The following is a 14,828-nucleotide window of genomic DNA, read 5'->3' as shown; positions in this document are numbered from 1 at the left end:
GGGGTCAGTATTTCCAGAGCAGCTTTTGCTGCAGGCTCTGGGAGAAGCACTGTCTCCATGCCCTGGGGCTCAGCAGCAGCCAATGCGTCAGAAAAAGAGCAGGGCTGTCACTGAGCCCCACCCAGCCAAGACCACACTACAGACTCTGCTGAGACCCAGGCACATGGGGCCGGGAGGGTTGTGGAAGGATGGGAGGGATGTGGGAGGAAGAGGAGGGAAGTGGGAAGGATGGGGCTCTCCCATTCTTCTGTTCCACCATGAAACCCTGCATGAAGAAGTCCTTGTCACAGACCAGGTGGGACATGGTGGAGGACACAGTTAGCCATGCCAGCCTGGGTGAGCTGTGGGGACTCTCCCTCTTGAATCGCCCATGGTCCCTACAGAGGACCCTTGGGGTACGGCTTCCCCTGCATCTGGCAGGGCCGTGAGTGCAGAGGTCTGTCCTTCACCAGCCTGGGGGACAGCAAAGCTGAGGGCAGAGTGTGTCCCAGCTGGGCAGGAGGCCTGTGCAGTGCGTGGACCTCCAGGAAGGACTGTGGCACCTCCTGAGTCTCCATCCTGGGGTGTGATGAGAGTGGGGAGTAGTCTCTTCTGCCAGGGGTGATGGAGGAGACTCCCAGCCCGCAGCAGACCCACTGCTGAGCAGCCAAGGGCAATGTGGTGCCCCAAACCCCGCACTATCTGTTTATTGCCTTGTTTCCCTCTGCCTGAGAGGGTTTTGTCCGTGAGCTCACCGTGCACCCATGGTGTGAGTCAGTTGTGTCCTGGGGCAGGCAGTGTCCCTGCCAGCCCCCCGTGCCCATCCCATTGGGCTTCACCCTGACCTACCCTTGCAGCCTGCCTGTGGGGAAACCGAGTCACAAAGCAGGTAACAGACTTTGGAAAGGCAGACACCCTCTCATAGGGACGGATCGGGTCTCACTCCTCTGTGCCACGTCCTGGCTAAGGCTCCAGCTGTCCTCCCTGCAGTCCCTCCCATCCCAAACTACAGGTCCGGTACCCCTCCACTGGCGGAGCCCAGAAAGAGACCCAGCAGCTCTGGCCAAGGAGACCGAGGATCTTGGCGAGGGCTGGCATGGGGCCGTGCCAGGGCACGGTGCCCCCGCTGCTGTCCCAAGGGTGTGCCAGGGCACGGTGCCACCCAGGGAGGCCCCGCAGCAACCAAAGCGGCCACAGCATCCGAAAAGCATCCTTGGGGGAGGGGGTTTGGAGAGGCGACGGGGTGGTCGGCAGATGGCAGCCGTGCTCATGCTCCGGCGCCGGCTTGGCTGACGCTCCGGCCTGTCCTGGGCCCGCCCTGGGGCATCGGGGACGGGCAGAGCAGGGTACCATGTCCCTCGCTGGAGCGCAGCGCCAAGAGCTGCGGAGCGCCCTCCTTCCCAGGCAGGATCCTTCCCTCCAGCAAATCTCCTCCTGGGGACCAAGCACTCGCAGCAATGGCTGCATCCAGCCCAGCCCTGCCCGGACCCTGCTTCTCCCACGTAGCTGCATCCACTGGCTCAAACACCCTGCCCTGACTTAGCCCCTTCCTCAAAGCTACCTGTCCGTGGGCTCCGGCTGGACCCCAGCAGCCCAGGTGAGGGCATACCCTGATGGACATGACCTGAATGGAAAATGAGCCCAAGATAGGAAGAACTCCAGTCTCTCAACTTGGGTATTTTGCATCAGAGACCCCTGGCCCCAACTCTGCTCCCCCTGAAGTGGATGTGAAGGCAAGGAACAGGGATGGATTCAGGGCAGGCATTTCCAGGGCTCCTTGCAGTTAATTTTGTCACCATCGCTCAGCAGAAAGCAGCATCTGGTCTGCAATCTGAAGCCACCATGAGGGGTCTCCACACTGCCTGCTGCACCCCCACTTCCTTCTGGCTCTGTCTGCTGAACATCAGCAGTGCATCCACGGTGGCTCCTGCCTCCTCCTGCCCCTCTGTGCTGCTCACAACCTCCTGAGCTGCAGCATATGAAACACTGACAGCCTGTTAGAGCCCCTGGGTGCCTTGTCCCAGGAAGGAGAGCAGCTGGTGAAGACATGGCACAGCATCACCACCAGTCAGGTGGTGACACAGACCCCATTCTGCAAGGACCAGCCTCTTGCCCAGTAAGCTTTTGCTGTGTTCCCCTTGCTCTGCTGTCTATCTGGCTCAAGCCACTGTGGGTCTTCCTCAATACCTGGTCCCAGACCTCTTTGCTCATCTCTCCTGGCCTCAGGATATTACCCAGCCTAGTGTGCCAACAGGGCACGTTCTGGCTGGTCTCAGAGTCCCTGGGACACCTGTGGAGCAAAGCAGATGGCACAGTCCCAGCAGCCCGTGGGCTGCGTGCCAAGTGTTCTCAGCCATGCCAGCTGAGCATCTTCCATGTCTAAATAGCATCATGGGGTTGGGATCTCTGCACTCCCTTGGAGGAGCAGATGCTTAGAGAGGAAATACAGAGCTCCATCAAAGGAGTGCCCTGCCCATCACTGAGGGAACAGGGACCTGGAGCAGGCTCCTACCACCAGGGCTATTTGGAGTCACCAGGATAGGAAGCTCTCTCCATTCCTCTGCCACATGTCCTGTCCTGCTTGTCTCCTCATCTGCCTGCCCTGTGGGCAAACTGAGCTGGTGTGCAGGAGCCCTGCTGGGCTCTGATCCCCACATGGGGTCTCCATGTGGGTGCTGCTGGCTAGACCCCAAGGACTGCTTCTGGGATGGCCCCTGGGGACCTGTGCAGAGCTTGTGGAGGAGCTCCAGTGTTACCTTTGTGTGGTGCTCTGCTCACTCAGGGACTGTTGGGTGGCCTTGAGGTAACTCTGCCTCCGAGCTGCAGTTTTCGGGGATGGTTTGGGGCTGGTTTCTGAGTCTTCACTATCATCATCCCCCATGGCTTTGATGTAACTCCCGCTCCGCATGCGCCGGCACGGGATCTCGCTGTCTTTGTCCTGAGACAGCGTGTTGTTCCACTCCCCCTGAGGCACCTGCAAAAGTAAGGGGAGCATGAGCAGCTGTGAGGGATGGCAGCTCTGGGCCCAGAGGGATCATGGGGACTTGGAGGGATTGGTGGCAAGGACAACCATTGGACCCTCAGCTGGAGTGTAGTGGGAACGGGCAACACAATTCCTTTCCGACCCTCCCTTACTAGTTCATGCCAGGCAGCCCTACATTTGATTGCCTCTGTTTTAGCACATCTACCCAGAGCCATTCACCCCACCACCACTGCAGACCACCTTCACACTGGACCATGCTTACACAGTTGATAAAAGCTGCACAGTGCCAGACATAATGGGGAGGGAAGAGTCTCACCAGATTTGTGCTGGGCATTGGGACAGGAGTGGCACACAGTTGTTCAACACAAAGACCAAGCTCATTTAGCGTAAAGTGCACATACTATTCAGGCCAAGGCAATCAAGAGCTATTGCAGACAGGGACCTGTGGATCAGAGCCCAGACCTTCACTAGGTCCAACACCCTTTAAGGTTTCTGAGTTGAATGTGACTCTTAGTGGCTGAAATTCATTTCTGAAGCCAAGCCAGGCCCTCACAAATCCCTCTAGAACTGCTCAGGCACATTGACCTTGTGCTGGCCTGTCTGCACAGAGATGCAGAGTGCAAGAAAAGCACTTCTAAATTCACTGAGATGACAACTCTGCAACTAATTTAAGGCAGACATAGTCTCTTGGTCCTTCATTAGAGATGGGCAAGCTGATGTTTCCACTAGAGGCCTGAAGCACTGAGCAACTGAAGTAACCAACACCACTGCCTGCCTGTCCTGTGAAAGGTTTGTATAGGTGATTGGAGGTGCTCGGCCAGCAGCAGAGCCAGACATCAGCCCTGGACTGATCAGGACAAGAGCCACACTTGCGTAGTGTGGGACAGGCCAGGAGAAAGATGGGGCAACCTGAGTTGCCAGGAGCAAGCCTTGGTTTCATGGCTAACTTGGTTTGTAGCTGGCCTTTGACCTGCCCTTGAGCTGAGGAGACGTGGTCAAGGAAAAGCAAGGGAAGATGTGAGGAATGCAGCAATGTGCAAATCATGCAGACACCAGGACAGCCTGAGGCCCCGCAGTCTGCTGTGGGAAGCAGGCTGGTTGGGGAACACCATGGGGAGCAGTAAAGGGTCTTGTGCTGAGCGCAGCTCATGCTGCTGAGGACATCCACGTTGACTCTGCTGGATGGATCTGTTGGATTTGCCCAGCTCCCCAGGGGGCTGTGGGATTAATCAGCCAGTGTTTGTATAGTGCTTTGGGGATGCACAGAGCTGTGTTGCAGCTAACTGTGATGAGCCAGAGCTGTTAAGCGCTGCGTGGTTCCTGTTCCCTTCCTTGTTCAAAGCAGGCATGCTCTGTGGGAGCCATAGCTGGCTTGAGGGTGCCGTCTGCTGCTGCTGGGGTGCGACATCTTCAGATGAGCTTCAGATCTGCAGGTAGTGGCTTCTCATTCTCCTGAGAGGGCCCGGGATGTGCCAGATACAGGCTCAATCCACACGCAACAGCTTAGCTCACTCCGAGGGCTTTCTTCTGCCCAAAGGAACCAGGGGTTCAGCCCATGTCCTGCCAGCCTGCTGCTTGCTCTGTGTGTTTGGGAGAAGGCAAGGGGTGACCCCAGCGCTATGTGGAGCAGAACCCAAACAACCTGTGGGACTGCTTTGGTGATAGAGCTCCCACCATGATGTGTGCCCATGAGCCAGGACCCATATTACTGGGGGACATGGAACAGAAAGCCAGGGGCATCGTGTTGTCTGTATGCGAGATCCAAGTGGGGACTGACATGAAGCAAGTCTCACAGGTGAGACACAAACCTGGCCAGGCCTCCCTGGCCCTGCTCACTGCTGCTGCAGGTTTTCCCAGCTCTTACCACTCTGCCTCCTGCAAGCTTCGTGCTTGGCAATGGCTTCTGGGCTGGCTGCTTACAAGACCACCCAGCTCAGGAGCTACTGGGTGTTACCCTGCAGGTTCCTACAAAAGTAAGAGCAGAGAGCCCTTTCTTTCCTGGGTGGGAGCACTCCCTCTGCCCCAGCTCAGCTGCCTGCACTGGTTGGCCCTGAGGCCAGTCAGGAGGGACCCTGCTGGCTCCAGCTGAGTCCTGCCATGGGAGAGATTCCACAGGTCACTGGGGTGGCTGGCTCTGACCTTTCCTAAAGGAGACAGGGCCCCTGAGAAGCACTTTTATACCCATTGCTTTGGCGTCGGGTCTGACTTGAGACTGCATTTTGCTGCCTGCCTTCTTCTCAGGATGAATTGCAGCCTCCTGCCTGCAAGGGTCTTGGGCCAGCAAGGTGGCAGAGAGGGCTGGAGTCTGCAGCCCCTGGCTAAGGAGGTAAGAGCTCGCCAGCAGCCAGGCATGCCAAGCAGAGGTCAGGGGACTACACAGCCATCCCCTATGCAGAGGCGAATGCTGTATTTTGTGGGGCAGTGAGAGGTGCTGGGCTCAGTCCAGTGAGCCCAAGGACAGAGGAAGCATTAATCATAGAATCATAGAATGGTTTGGGTTGGAAGGGACCTTAAAGAACACCTAGTTCCAACCCCACTGCCATGGGCAGGGACACCTTCCACTAGACCAGGTTGCTCAATTAAGACCCAAGGGTCTTGCAGCCGCTCTGCTGCTGCTGCTTGAGGGCAGGGTCTGGGGCTTGCTCAGCTCTGCATGGGCTTGTGCATCTGCCTGCTAGCCTTGGGCACTGTCGGCTCTAGGCAAAGCAACACAAAGACAGTGTTTTCAGTATGTCTCTGCTGGTGCAGCTTGTCTACAGCAGAGTGAGCCAAGCATCCCCAGCACTGCCTGCCTCGTATGGACCCTGCCCCTCTCCTAGGCACAGCCTCCACCAGCTTCCCCATCGCATTGCAACAGCCTCGCGGGTCCTAACTGAGCTGCCTTAGTTCTCCTTTCCCATGCTTCTCCTCTACTTTGCGTCTTGGCAAGTCTGCAAGAAACAAAGCTGTTCTCAAGGTGCTCCACATTCCAGTTTAGCAGCATCAAGGGGAAGGAAGATGCTTAGCAGGACACCCTTTGAATCTGGTGCCCCAGTTTGGAGCGTGTCCTGCCTCTGTCGGCACAGAGTCCACAGGGACTCCCACAGCTCTTGCTCCTGTGGGACAGAGCGCAGGGCAAGTGTTTCAAAAGTGCCACACCTGAAAAGACAAGTAGGTGCTCTTGGGGATCTTCAAAAGCAGTGCAGGTACTTGAGGCGCAGTTCTGGATCCTCCAGAGTGCTTCTGTGCACCTTCAGGCACCTGAGGATGCGAGGAGCCTGTCCCACAGTCTCTGAAGCTCTGCGATAGGGGTGAAGAACCCAAAGCACCTCCTGTTGTCAATGGTGGCCACTGCAGCACCTCAATGGCAGCAACTTTCCTGGCAGCTGAGACCCTGGGCTCTGATCACAGCATGTGTATTACAGAAAGTGGAAATGAGGGCTGCCTTGTATTGCACCTAGGCCTGGCACAGAGAAGCTCAGGAGGCTCCTCACAGGCTGTGGGAGCCTTGCTGCTCTTCATGCTGCTCTCCCAGATGTAGGCTTGGCTCTGCCCATGGTGGTTTGGTTGGTGTGAAAGGGGCGGGAGCAAGAGGACACTGAGGTCAAGAGCCTTTGTCGGTGGCTGCTGGCACAGAAGGCCTGGGGATCCACCCTGCCCAGTGGCTGCCCAGGTGGGGAGGAGTGGACAGCAGAGATGCTCTGCCAGGCTTCAGGATGTGGATCCTCCTTTCTGCCCGGGCTTCGTCCATACAGTGCCCTGTGGGGCAGGCATGTGGGATCCAGGCATATGTCTGTCCCTGGGGAACTGGGCTCCACTGACACCATCCTGCCACAATACTGCATGTTGCAAGGAAGAAGTGCCTTCTGGCTCTTCTGCTCTCCATGTCACGAGCTGAGCATGGAGGAAAAAGGAAAGAAGGGGCTACACAGAGTTTTCCCCCTACCTTAATTCTGCCTGGGGCATTCGCCAGTTACCTGGAGCATTAACAGAGGGGAGAGAGGAGGGAAGGGGAAAACTCCAATCCTGGGTGCTGGGCAGGGGCAAAAGAGCTGCATTGCTCCCATCGCTTTGGTGAGGTCTGGGAAAGAGAGACTTGCAGAGCAAACAGGGTTTCCATTTGCACGTGTGCCAGCTCTGACATGCAGCCCAGGCCCGTCACACACAGACATGCACCACACATGAACGCACCCGCTGAGGCACCCACAGGGCTGGACGCAGCGTGCAGGGATGCACGTGCCATGCAGCCAGGCTCCAATGCAGAGACTGAGCCCGATGTAGGTACACTGCTGCTCCCTCCAGGGCCAGATCCCTTGTGGTGTCCCAAGGGCGATGTGTGGTCTCAGGCATGTCCTCAAGAAAGAAAGCTGGAGCCTAGGCTGCCGATGGACCCCATTTGTCCTTTTCACAGGGCACCCTCTGGGAAGGACCTGGGCCAGGTTTCCTGCCCCATGGGAGCTCTTGTGGGGCTGGTGTGAGGGCAGCCAGCATCTGCAGAGTGGCTGGCACTGAACAGGCCACCCACCCTGGATTACGAATTTATTTTGGGGGCTGCTGGGGGTTAAGAAAGCTTTGGTGTGGTCTGACTATAAGTGGGGCTGGGGAGGCTAATCTGGATCATGCATCAGGCTAATGGTGCCTGTGGTATGATTCTGTCCCCTGGGAGCCCCGACACTACCCGTCCCTTTGATGTGGTCTTGGTATCCATGGATATGGGGCTGACTCTGTGTCTGGGGCAGAAATGCTGCTCAGCCCTGCCTGCTCCTGTTCACCCCTGGCTTGTGCTATCTCTTACTCCAAGGAGCTCCTTGGCCATTGGCATCCTGACCCCTCAGCCTCCTCCCCTGCACCGCCAGCCGCATGTGGGGCCCACGGGGAGGGGAAAAGAGAGGACAGGGAGCACAGCCTTCCTCCCTGGGGACTGTGCTCTAAGGACAGTGCTGTGTTGCCTTGAGGACTGCTCCTGAGAAACCCCCCACCCTGATGGGACAGGGCTGGACGTGCGGCTGGGTGATCGCCCACTCTCAGCTCCAACATCTGAGTCTGGGGATGGGTCTGGAAACATGACATGGATATCCAGTAGTCCCTGATGAGCCCCAAGACTACCCAGAGCCTGCAAATGGGGCAGGGGAGGTGAATAGCCTTGGGGGCTTATCCCAGCCCAGAGGCTGGGCGGTCCTGTTTGTCCCCAGCCCACTCCTCCTGTCCTCCCTCATGTCAGAGAGGCACTTCTCCACCTCTGGGACCCACCAGGCATTTCTGCCTTGCAGGAACCCTGTCCACAGCAGGGCAGGGCCTCCATGCTCCCCAAGCACTGGGCTCTGTGGGCAGGCAGATGCACGCTGTCCCTCACCATGGCACAAGCAGGGAGTGGGCTCATCCTGCTCCAGGGAGGAGCACGTGGCAGGGGAACATGTGGCCTTGCAAAAGGATGTTTTCCACACACCAGGCTCCAGAGGTGACTTCTCCATTGCCAGCATAGTCCCCTTCCCATGCTGAGGAGGGGGTCTGGATACAATCACCCCATCCTACCCCAAGGGCCCCAAGCCCTGTGCCCTGCCCTCCGGGGCTCACACCGGGCATCTGGGGCAAGGTCAGCCCGAGCATCTGTGACCTGTCAGCTTGCGTGGGCACCAAATATCATGTTTTCTGGACTGGGTGCCCGGGGTCTTGGCTTTGCTGGTGAGATGCTGCCGCCGGCCGTGGGGGCTGCCCCAGGCGCTTGGGATGCTGGTCACACCCCAGCATCCCCCAGTGCCCCTCCAGCCATGCTGACAGTGGCTGCCGGCTGCTCCCTACCCAGGCTGCTCCCGCTCCGAGCGGTGGCACAGGCTGCCGACCCCATCCGATGGTCCCAGGAGGGTCAGGGCAGGGAGGGAGCTGGGCAAAAGCTTCCCCTCAAAACAAGATCCCTACCTGGCCGCTGCCTGCGTCGGTTGGCCCAGGGCTGAGGGGCTGGTCCCACCTTCGCGGGGGCTCGCTCGGCTGCAGCGGGGCGGCACCCGTGTCCTCCCAGCCGAGCGGTGGGGCTGCCCAGCTGCTGGCTGGGCTCACGCCACCCAGCTGTGCCCACAGCCCTCCGTCAGGCTGTCGAGAAACGGAGGCTCATTACATGGGTGGGGAATAACGAGCAGGGCAGTCTCGTACCCCTGGCCGTGGCCAAATCCCAGGAGGTGAGGGGCTGTTGGGGTCGCATTCGGCGCCTGGGGCTGCCTGCGCTGGGCTCTGCTGCCACACCAGGAGAGGGAACAGTGCCAGCGGATATTTTGCCTGCAGCTCTTTAAACTCCTAACGCTTAACTGAAAGGAGGGGGGCAAAGAAAAAGAAACCAGGCCAAGAACATTTTTTCTGATGACATTCCTGATGCAATAAATCCCTCTGAAATTTGATTTGCAGCTGTGGCAAGCAAGGTATTGGAAGTGGAGTGTGCTTCAATAATTCATTGCTCTTTAAAGCTTCTAAGCCCGCTGGCCACAGCCAGGGGAGCCCATGACACCTTTGCATTAAAAAGGATGCTGGAGATTTACATACATAGACTAGTCCCCTCCTCCCCCCATCCAGGCCTGGCTTATTTATCTTCATTCCTCTGTCTAGGGCACAACCAGTTTTATGTTCTTCAAGCGCCACTTTTTGAAACTGCCACAGTGACCCGGCGCTTTTGGTGATGGGGGGAATTCAAACCAGCATTAGCCATGCAGGCTTCTGCCATGGAAGCGGGGCGGCTGGCACTGCCCTCCTGGCCCCACAGCCCTGCCCCGCAGGCGGATGAGCAGCTAAGGCAGCCATGCCCCATGGAGCTGCAGGTCCTACCAGTGCTCCGGGGAAGCTCTGTAGAGCGGGGCTTACTGGGCACGCCGGCACATCCTTGCGATGCGTGGATATAAAGGGTTAAGCATTAGTTATCACTGGTGACCTTTAGACTGTGGGGTGGTGGCAGTGCTTGGCCAGAGGCAGGGGAGTTGTGTCCGGGTGGGGTATGAGCCGCAGCCCATCGGCATGCCCCGCTGCCTGGGCGCCGAGCGGAAACAGCTACGTGTGGGCAGCTACGTGCCCGGCTGCCCAAGAGTCCACCCCAGCACAGCATTTGCGGGGTCTGGGAGGGCAGCGGGGGCATGCTGGGGTCCCGCAGCAAATGGGGATCACAGCAGAGGCTGCCGAGGCTGTGGCGTGGGCACATCACCTCCTCCCCACGCTGCCATGGTCCAGCACAGGGGCTGGGGGGTCCTGGGGCAGCACTGCAGCTGGGGGAGCTGTACCAGTGTCCCTGTGGGAAGTGTGGTGGTCTGTCCCTGGGGCCTTGGTGAATTTAACCCCCCCCAGCCCTCTCCTGGCAATGTGACTTGAGGTAGCAGCTGAACCATCTGGAGCTGTTTGATAAGGTCTACCGCGCAATAGGGTGCCTACTGGGAGGGTGTCCCCTGTCTTCCTGCGCTCTCCCTGCATGGAGCCATAACCCGCCGCTGCACCCACCTGCAGGTAGTGGTAGGCCAAGTCTTGATGGCAGGACTTGGATTTCAGCAATGCTTTGTCGATCGTGGCGGAGGCCTTCTGGCACACTTCCCGGGCATGGCTGAGTGTCAGCGTGGACCAGGAGCCCCTCTTAATGTAGTTGGAGTCATTGTTGATGGGGATATTGGTGCAAGGGGTGACCTTGAGGTCATTATTGCTCTTGGAGGATTTCAGCATGTGCTCGCTGATGGTATTGTAAGCGTGCATGAAATACTTCGGCTGGCTGTGGTCCGGCTGCCGGCCCAGTGTCATGAGGCCCATTGGGTTGCGGTAGCTGCAGGTATCGCTGTCTAAGTTGTCATCTGAGCTCCACCAGCCTGATATGTTGGATCTGGTCCTGCGCTTGGGCTCGGAGGTCTTCGCTCGGTCTTTGCTCTTGCTCCTCCGGTTTTGCTTGGGGTCATCTGCCCCCTTCTTGCCATTCACGTTGCCTTTGGTGGGGCCCTCCAGAGACTGGGACTTGGCAAATAGCTTCTGGACAGAGTGGACAAGGTGCCGGATGCGCCCAGGGCTCTCACTCCGGTGCTTTGCATCGCTCCTCTGAAACTGGAGGGTGCTGAAGCCGTCTCTGTGAATGGGCAGCTGCTTCTCAAACTGGTCAAGGAGGTTGGCAGGCAGGCGGTTGATTTTAGTGGCTTGGGCATGGCTTGGAAAAGGGTTGTCATCTGGGACCTCGAAGTGGGAGTTGTAATGGATGCGGGGGAAAGTGCTGCTGTTGGAGATCTGGTTGTTGAGCGGAAGGAGACAGTCGCCATGGAGGGTATTCTGGGCTGGGAATCGGGGGTCCATGGTAAAGGAGTCAGCGGGGCTGAGGAGATAAGGGTTCCTGTCCTGGGGGGCATAAAGAGAGTCTTGAGGGGAGTCCAGGTTATCGGAGAGGTGTCGGCTTCTGTTATCTCCTAAGCCCTTCATGGTCCCAGTGTTTCCTAGACCATCGCTCAGGGGTGGTGCGGCAGAGCCCTTGCAGGAGCGCCGATCCTGCTCCCCCGCAGACTTCCCTACACCTGGAGGAAGAGGACAGATGCTCAGAGCCTGCCGAGTACCTCTTTGGCAGCCCACTCCTCACCGGGGTGTCCTTGCGAGGGCTGTCCCAGCTCTAAAAGCAAATGCCACCAAGGTTAAGGGATGAAGGAGAGAAGCAGGATGGGAGAGAGATGACATGGCAGGAGGGAGAAGGGGCAGGAGACCAGGGGCTGGAGAGAACAGTGTACAGGAGAGGAGGAGGGGAAGGATTCATTCTTTCGAGTTGCAGTTTCAGTGCTTGTGTATCTCTGTGCTCAACCACAGGCTGCTCTAATAATGCTGCTGCTATTTTTCTGGTCTCTGCACATGTTTATTTAATAGAGTCCCTTCCCCAGCCAGCATAACAAAGGCTAGCAGGGGCGCTGCCAGCAAATCACCTCTCCTGTCCCATTCGTTCAGGGGACTGGAGAAAAACCTGCTGTCAAACACTGCACACGGGCCTTGCCTGAGCCAAGGGAAGTCTGGAGCTGAGCATCCCATCTTCTGCATTATGCTTTGTGTTTCTGTGGTTATTGGATCTTGGAAGGGGACTGGCAGCCCTGCTCTGTGTGTTGCGTACAGCTGCGCTAATGCGATATGATGTCAAACGTCTCCTCTTCAACAAGTGCCCTGGTTTATGGCATGTTTTACCCTGGAGGAAATTGTTTCAGTAGCTACGATGAGAGCAGAGGTGTTTCTGAACACTCAGAGCCTGACCTGAGAAGCTGGTTGCTGCCCAGTTGATCTTTCCTGCCTTGCTGCATCACTCCTGGGGGAGCTGTGTCACCCTCTGAGCCTGGCTGGCTGTCCCTTGCTACGGTCCTCCTCTGCCACAGCAAGCTGGCTGTGAGGCTGAGGTTGGCCATCTGTGGCCCATTCATCAGGTACAGGCATCCCTGCGGGGTCGTGGAGGGGGCACCTGGACACAGAGGGTCCCCTTAGGGCAGGGTAGCTTCTCGCTGAAGATTTCTCTGGTGCACTTACCCCGTCCTGCTTGGCTCGGAGGGATCCTCATCTGCACTGGGTTATACAGGGAAAAAAGACAAACTTTTGGGGGCTGCTTAAAAAAAAATCAATGAACACATAGATGAGTTGTCAATCAATGAGTTGATTTTCCATACTTAAAACCTCTTTGAAATCATGTAGTGTATAAACTAATTCTCATTTCCTTTTACCTTTTAGTTTAGTTTCTTATTTCCTTTTTGCTTTAGTTTGAGTGTCACTTAAAGGCAACTAGCAAACAGTGATGGGTGCAAAAATCTGGAGAATGAGATCCTAGACTACTTTTTCAAAATCCAGGGCCCCAAAACATGTACAAGTAGCTGAACAGCTGCTCCTTGGTAAGATGAAGGGGCTGCCCTGGGAGCTGGGACAACAGGGGTCTGTGCAGAAGAGCCATTTTCCAACATTAGGATGATCCAATGTTCCCCAACATGCACCTGGAAGGGGAAATAGTGCCTGGACCCTCAGAGCCTTCAGTGAGTTTGTGAGAAAGAAAACTATCATTTGCTTATTCCTAGAGGTAGTAGGATAGTAGGATAATGGTGTGACCTTGCGAGAAGCAGAGCTGGTAGTCTGGGCTCCTGGGTTCTCCCTGTTCAGCCACAAATTTGACTCTAGTCTCTCCAGGAAGCTTGTCCTGCATGCAGTCTGGTCAGCAAAAGCAGCTAGGACCAAACTGGCGTGGGGAGCGGAGTCAGTAGTCACTGGAGGATGATAGGAATTGACAGGCTTGTTTTCCCTCCTCAGACAGGGAAAAATACATTAATAATGCAAAGCAGCTGGGGCTTTAAATAGTTGTTTGGAAGCACAAAAAGAAGGAGAAGTGCAATGTATTCCATGGCTTGATGGTTTTTAAAAATTCTCCATCTAACTCTCTTGCTCCCAGCGGGTTGGCAAAGCAAAGCTGGTCTTTCTAAAGCAGTGGTTTGCAAACAGCAGGAGAGTGCAGCCTGGGCTCCCCGCCCCGCTCTGACAGAGACTCCCACTCCCCCTCTGGCAAATCCTGCTCTCGGGGGTCCTGCCAGCTGTCCGGTGGTGAACTCAGCTGAGCACGCTTCTAGGCATTGCCAGCTGCCTGCCAGCACTCATGTGAACCTGCATGGCTCTTCTCCCCAGGGGATCCTGTGGCTGCACACAAGGCTTGCTTGGTCCTGTCCCACCTCTCCTGAAACCCACCTGGAGAAGCTGTACAGCCCCATGGGGTGGGTCTTCTAGACCTGCTGCTGACCTGGGCCCTGCAGCTGGTCCAGCTGCCTTCACCTGCAACCTGGTGCCCTGCCACATGGCCTGGGCTTCGGTGGTGTGGGAGAGACGATGTGACCCTCGGGCCTGTCCACCACATGGACAGTGCCCATGCGTTTTGAGTATGAGGACATGGTTGTCATCCTGGCCTGAGCTGGGGGAACTTTGACACCAAACCTGTCCTTCTTGCCAAAACACCCAATGCAACATTAGCCTTGACTGGTGTCCAGCTACTCATGGTCCCTGTGGGTGCCATCCTTTTCCTGTTGTGCTCTTCAGCAGCTAGGTGCATCAGCCTCTCTGGAGTCCCTTGCCCATGGGACAGCACCCATGTGAGCTGGTGGAGCAGCAGTGGGTGCTGACTGGAGAAGTGCCACAGAAGAAAGACTCATGGATGTGCCAGGCAGCCTTGCTCCTGCTTTGTGCAAGCTGGCATCAGCACAGTAGTGGAAGAGTGGTGACAAAAAGCCCCAGGAGATGTTCTCAAAGGAAACCCTCTGGACATAAGAGAAGGACAGAGTGTAGAAAGACAGGCTCCAGACTGAGCTATCCATGTGGTCCTTTAAATTCCAGATGGCCATGAATGGGCAAGCTCAACCCTGCTCGACTTGGAGGGGAAGCCCTGCAGGCAGCAGGGAGCCCAAATCCTCCCTGAATAACACCCTGATCTGCCTAGGCTCAGCTCTGCCTGCCATGCCCTCCCTTCCTTCCATGCCCCAGCTCTGGACTCCCAGCAAGGTCCTTCACTCAGGCTCGTCCGCCCAAGGCCATGCTGGCTCTGATGGACACTGTGTATCATGCGTTCCAGGAGTCAGACAGTCCCTAAGGAGACAACACAGTGCTGATTTGATTATAATGGGATGTCTCTGGATATTGACATTAAATACATCTTTTCCTAGAAAGAACAATCAATATTTGAAGCAGAAATCTCCCAGGCATTCCTGAGACTTCAGCCCTGTGACTCCTTCACCATAAAGCACATCAGCATCACTGCTTTTGTGTTCACTGGGCTGAAGAATAAAGTAAACCTGCCTTAGGACTCAAAATAAATAGGGAAATGAAATGAAATTAAATACATGAAATGAAAAGAAATGAAATGCAATGAAAGCTTGGCTTTCAAGGGAAGAGCAGG

At 56.6% G+C, this 14,828-nt stretch overlaps 1 protein-coding gene across 5 annotated transcripts in view; it reads right to left on the bottom strand.

Annotated features, from left to right (window-relative positions):
* DLGAP4 (DLG associated protein 4) overlaps nt 1–14,828 on the bottom strand; it is a 181,283-nt gene that overhangs the window by 62,265 nt on the left and 104,190 nt on the right. For 4 of the 5 annotated variants that reach the window (XM_052791038.1, XM_052791049.1, XM_052791056.1 and 1 more), the window contains exons 3-5: nt 10,412–11,454; nt 8,858–9,028; nt 2,736–2,953 (exon numbers count right to left, since the gene is read on the bottom strand). In XM_052791038.1, coding sequence (XP_052646998.1) covers nt 2,736–2,953; nt 8,858–9,028; nt 10,412–11,454 — 1,432 coding nt within the window. The remainder of the gene's footprint in view (nt 1–2,735; nt 2,954–8,857; nt 9,029–10,411; nt 11,455–14,828) is intronic. The other variant, XM_052791071.1, reaches the window with a different exon arrangement.

The sequence above is a fragment of the Harpia harpyja genome, chromosome 1 (genome assembly GCF_026419915.1).
Source record: "Harpia harpyja isolate bHarHar1 chromosome 1, bHarHar1 primary haplotype, whole genome shotgun sequence".
Classification (NCBI taxonomy): domain Eukaryota; kingdom Metazoa; phylum Chordata; class Aves; order Accipitriformes; family Accipitridae; genus Harpia; species Harpia harpyja.
This window is presented reverse-complemented; position numbering and strand designations above follow the sequence as displayed.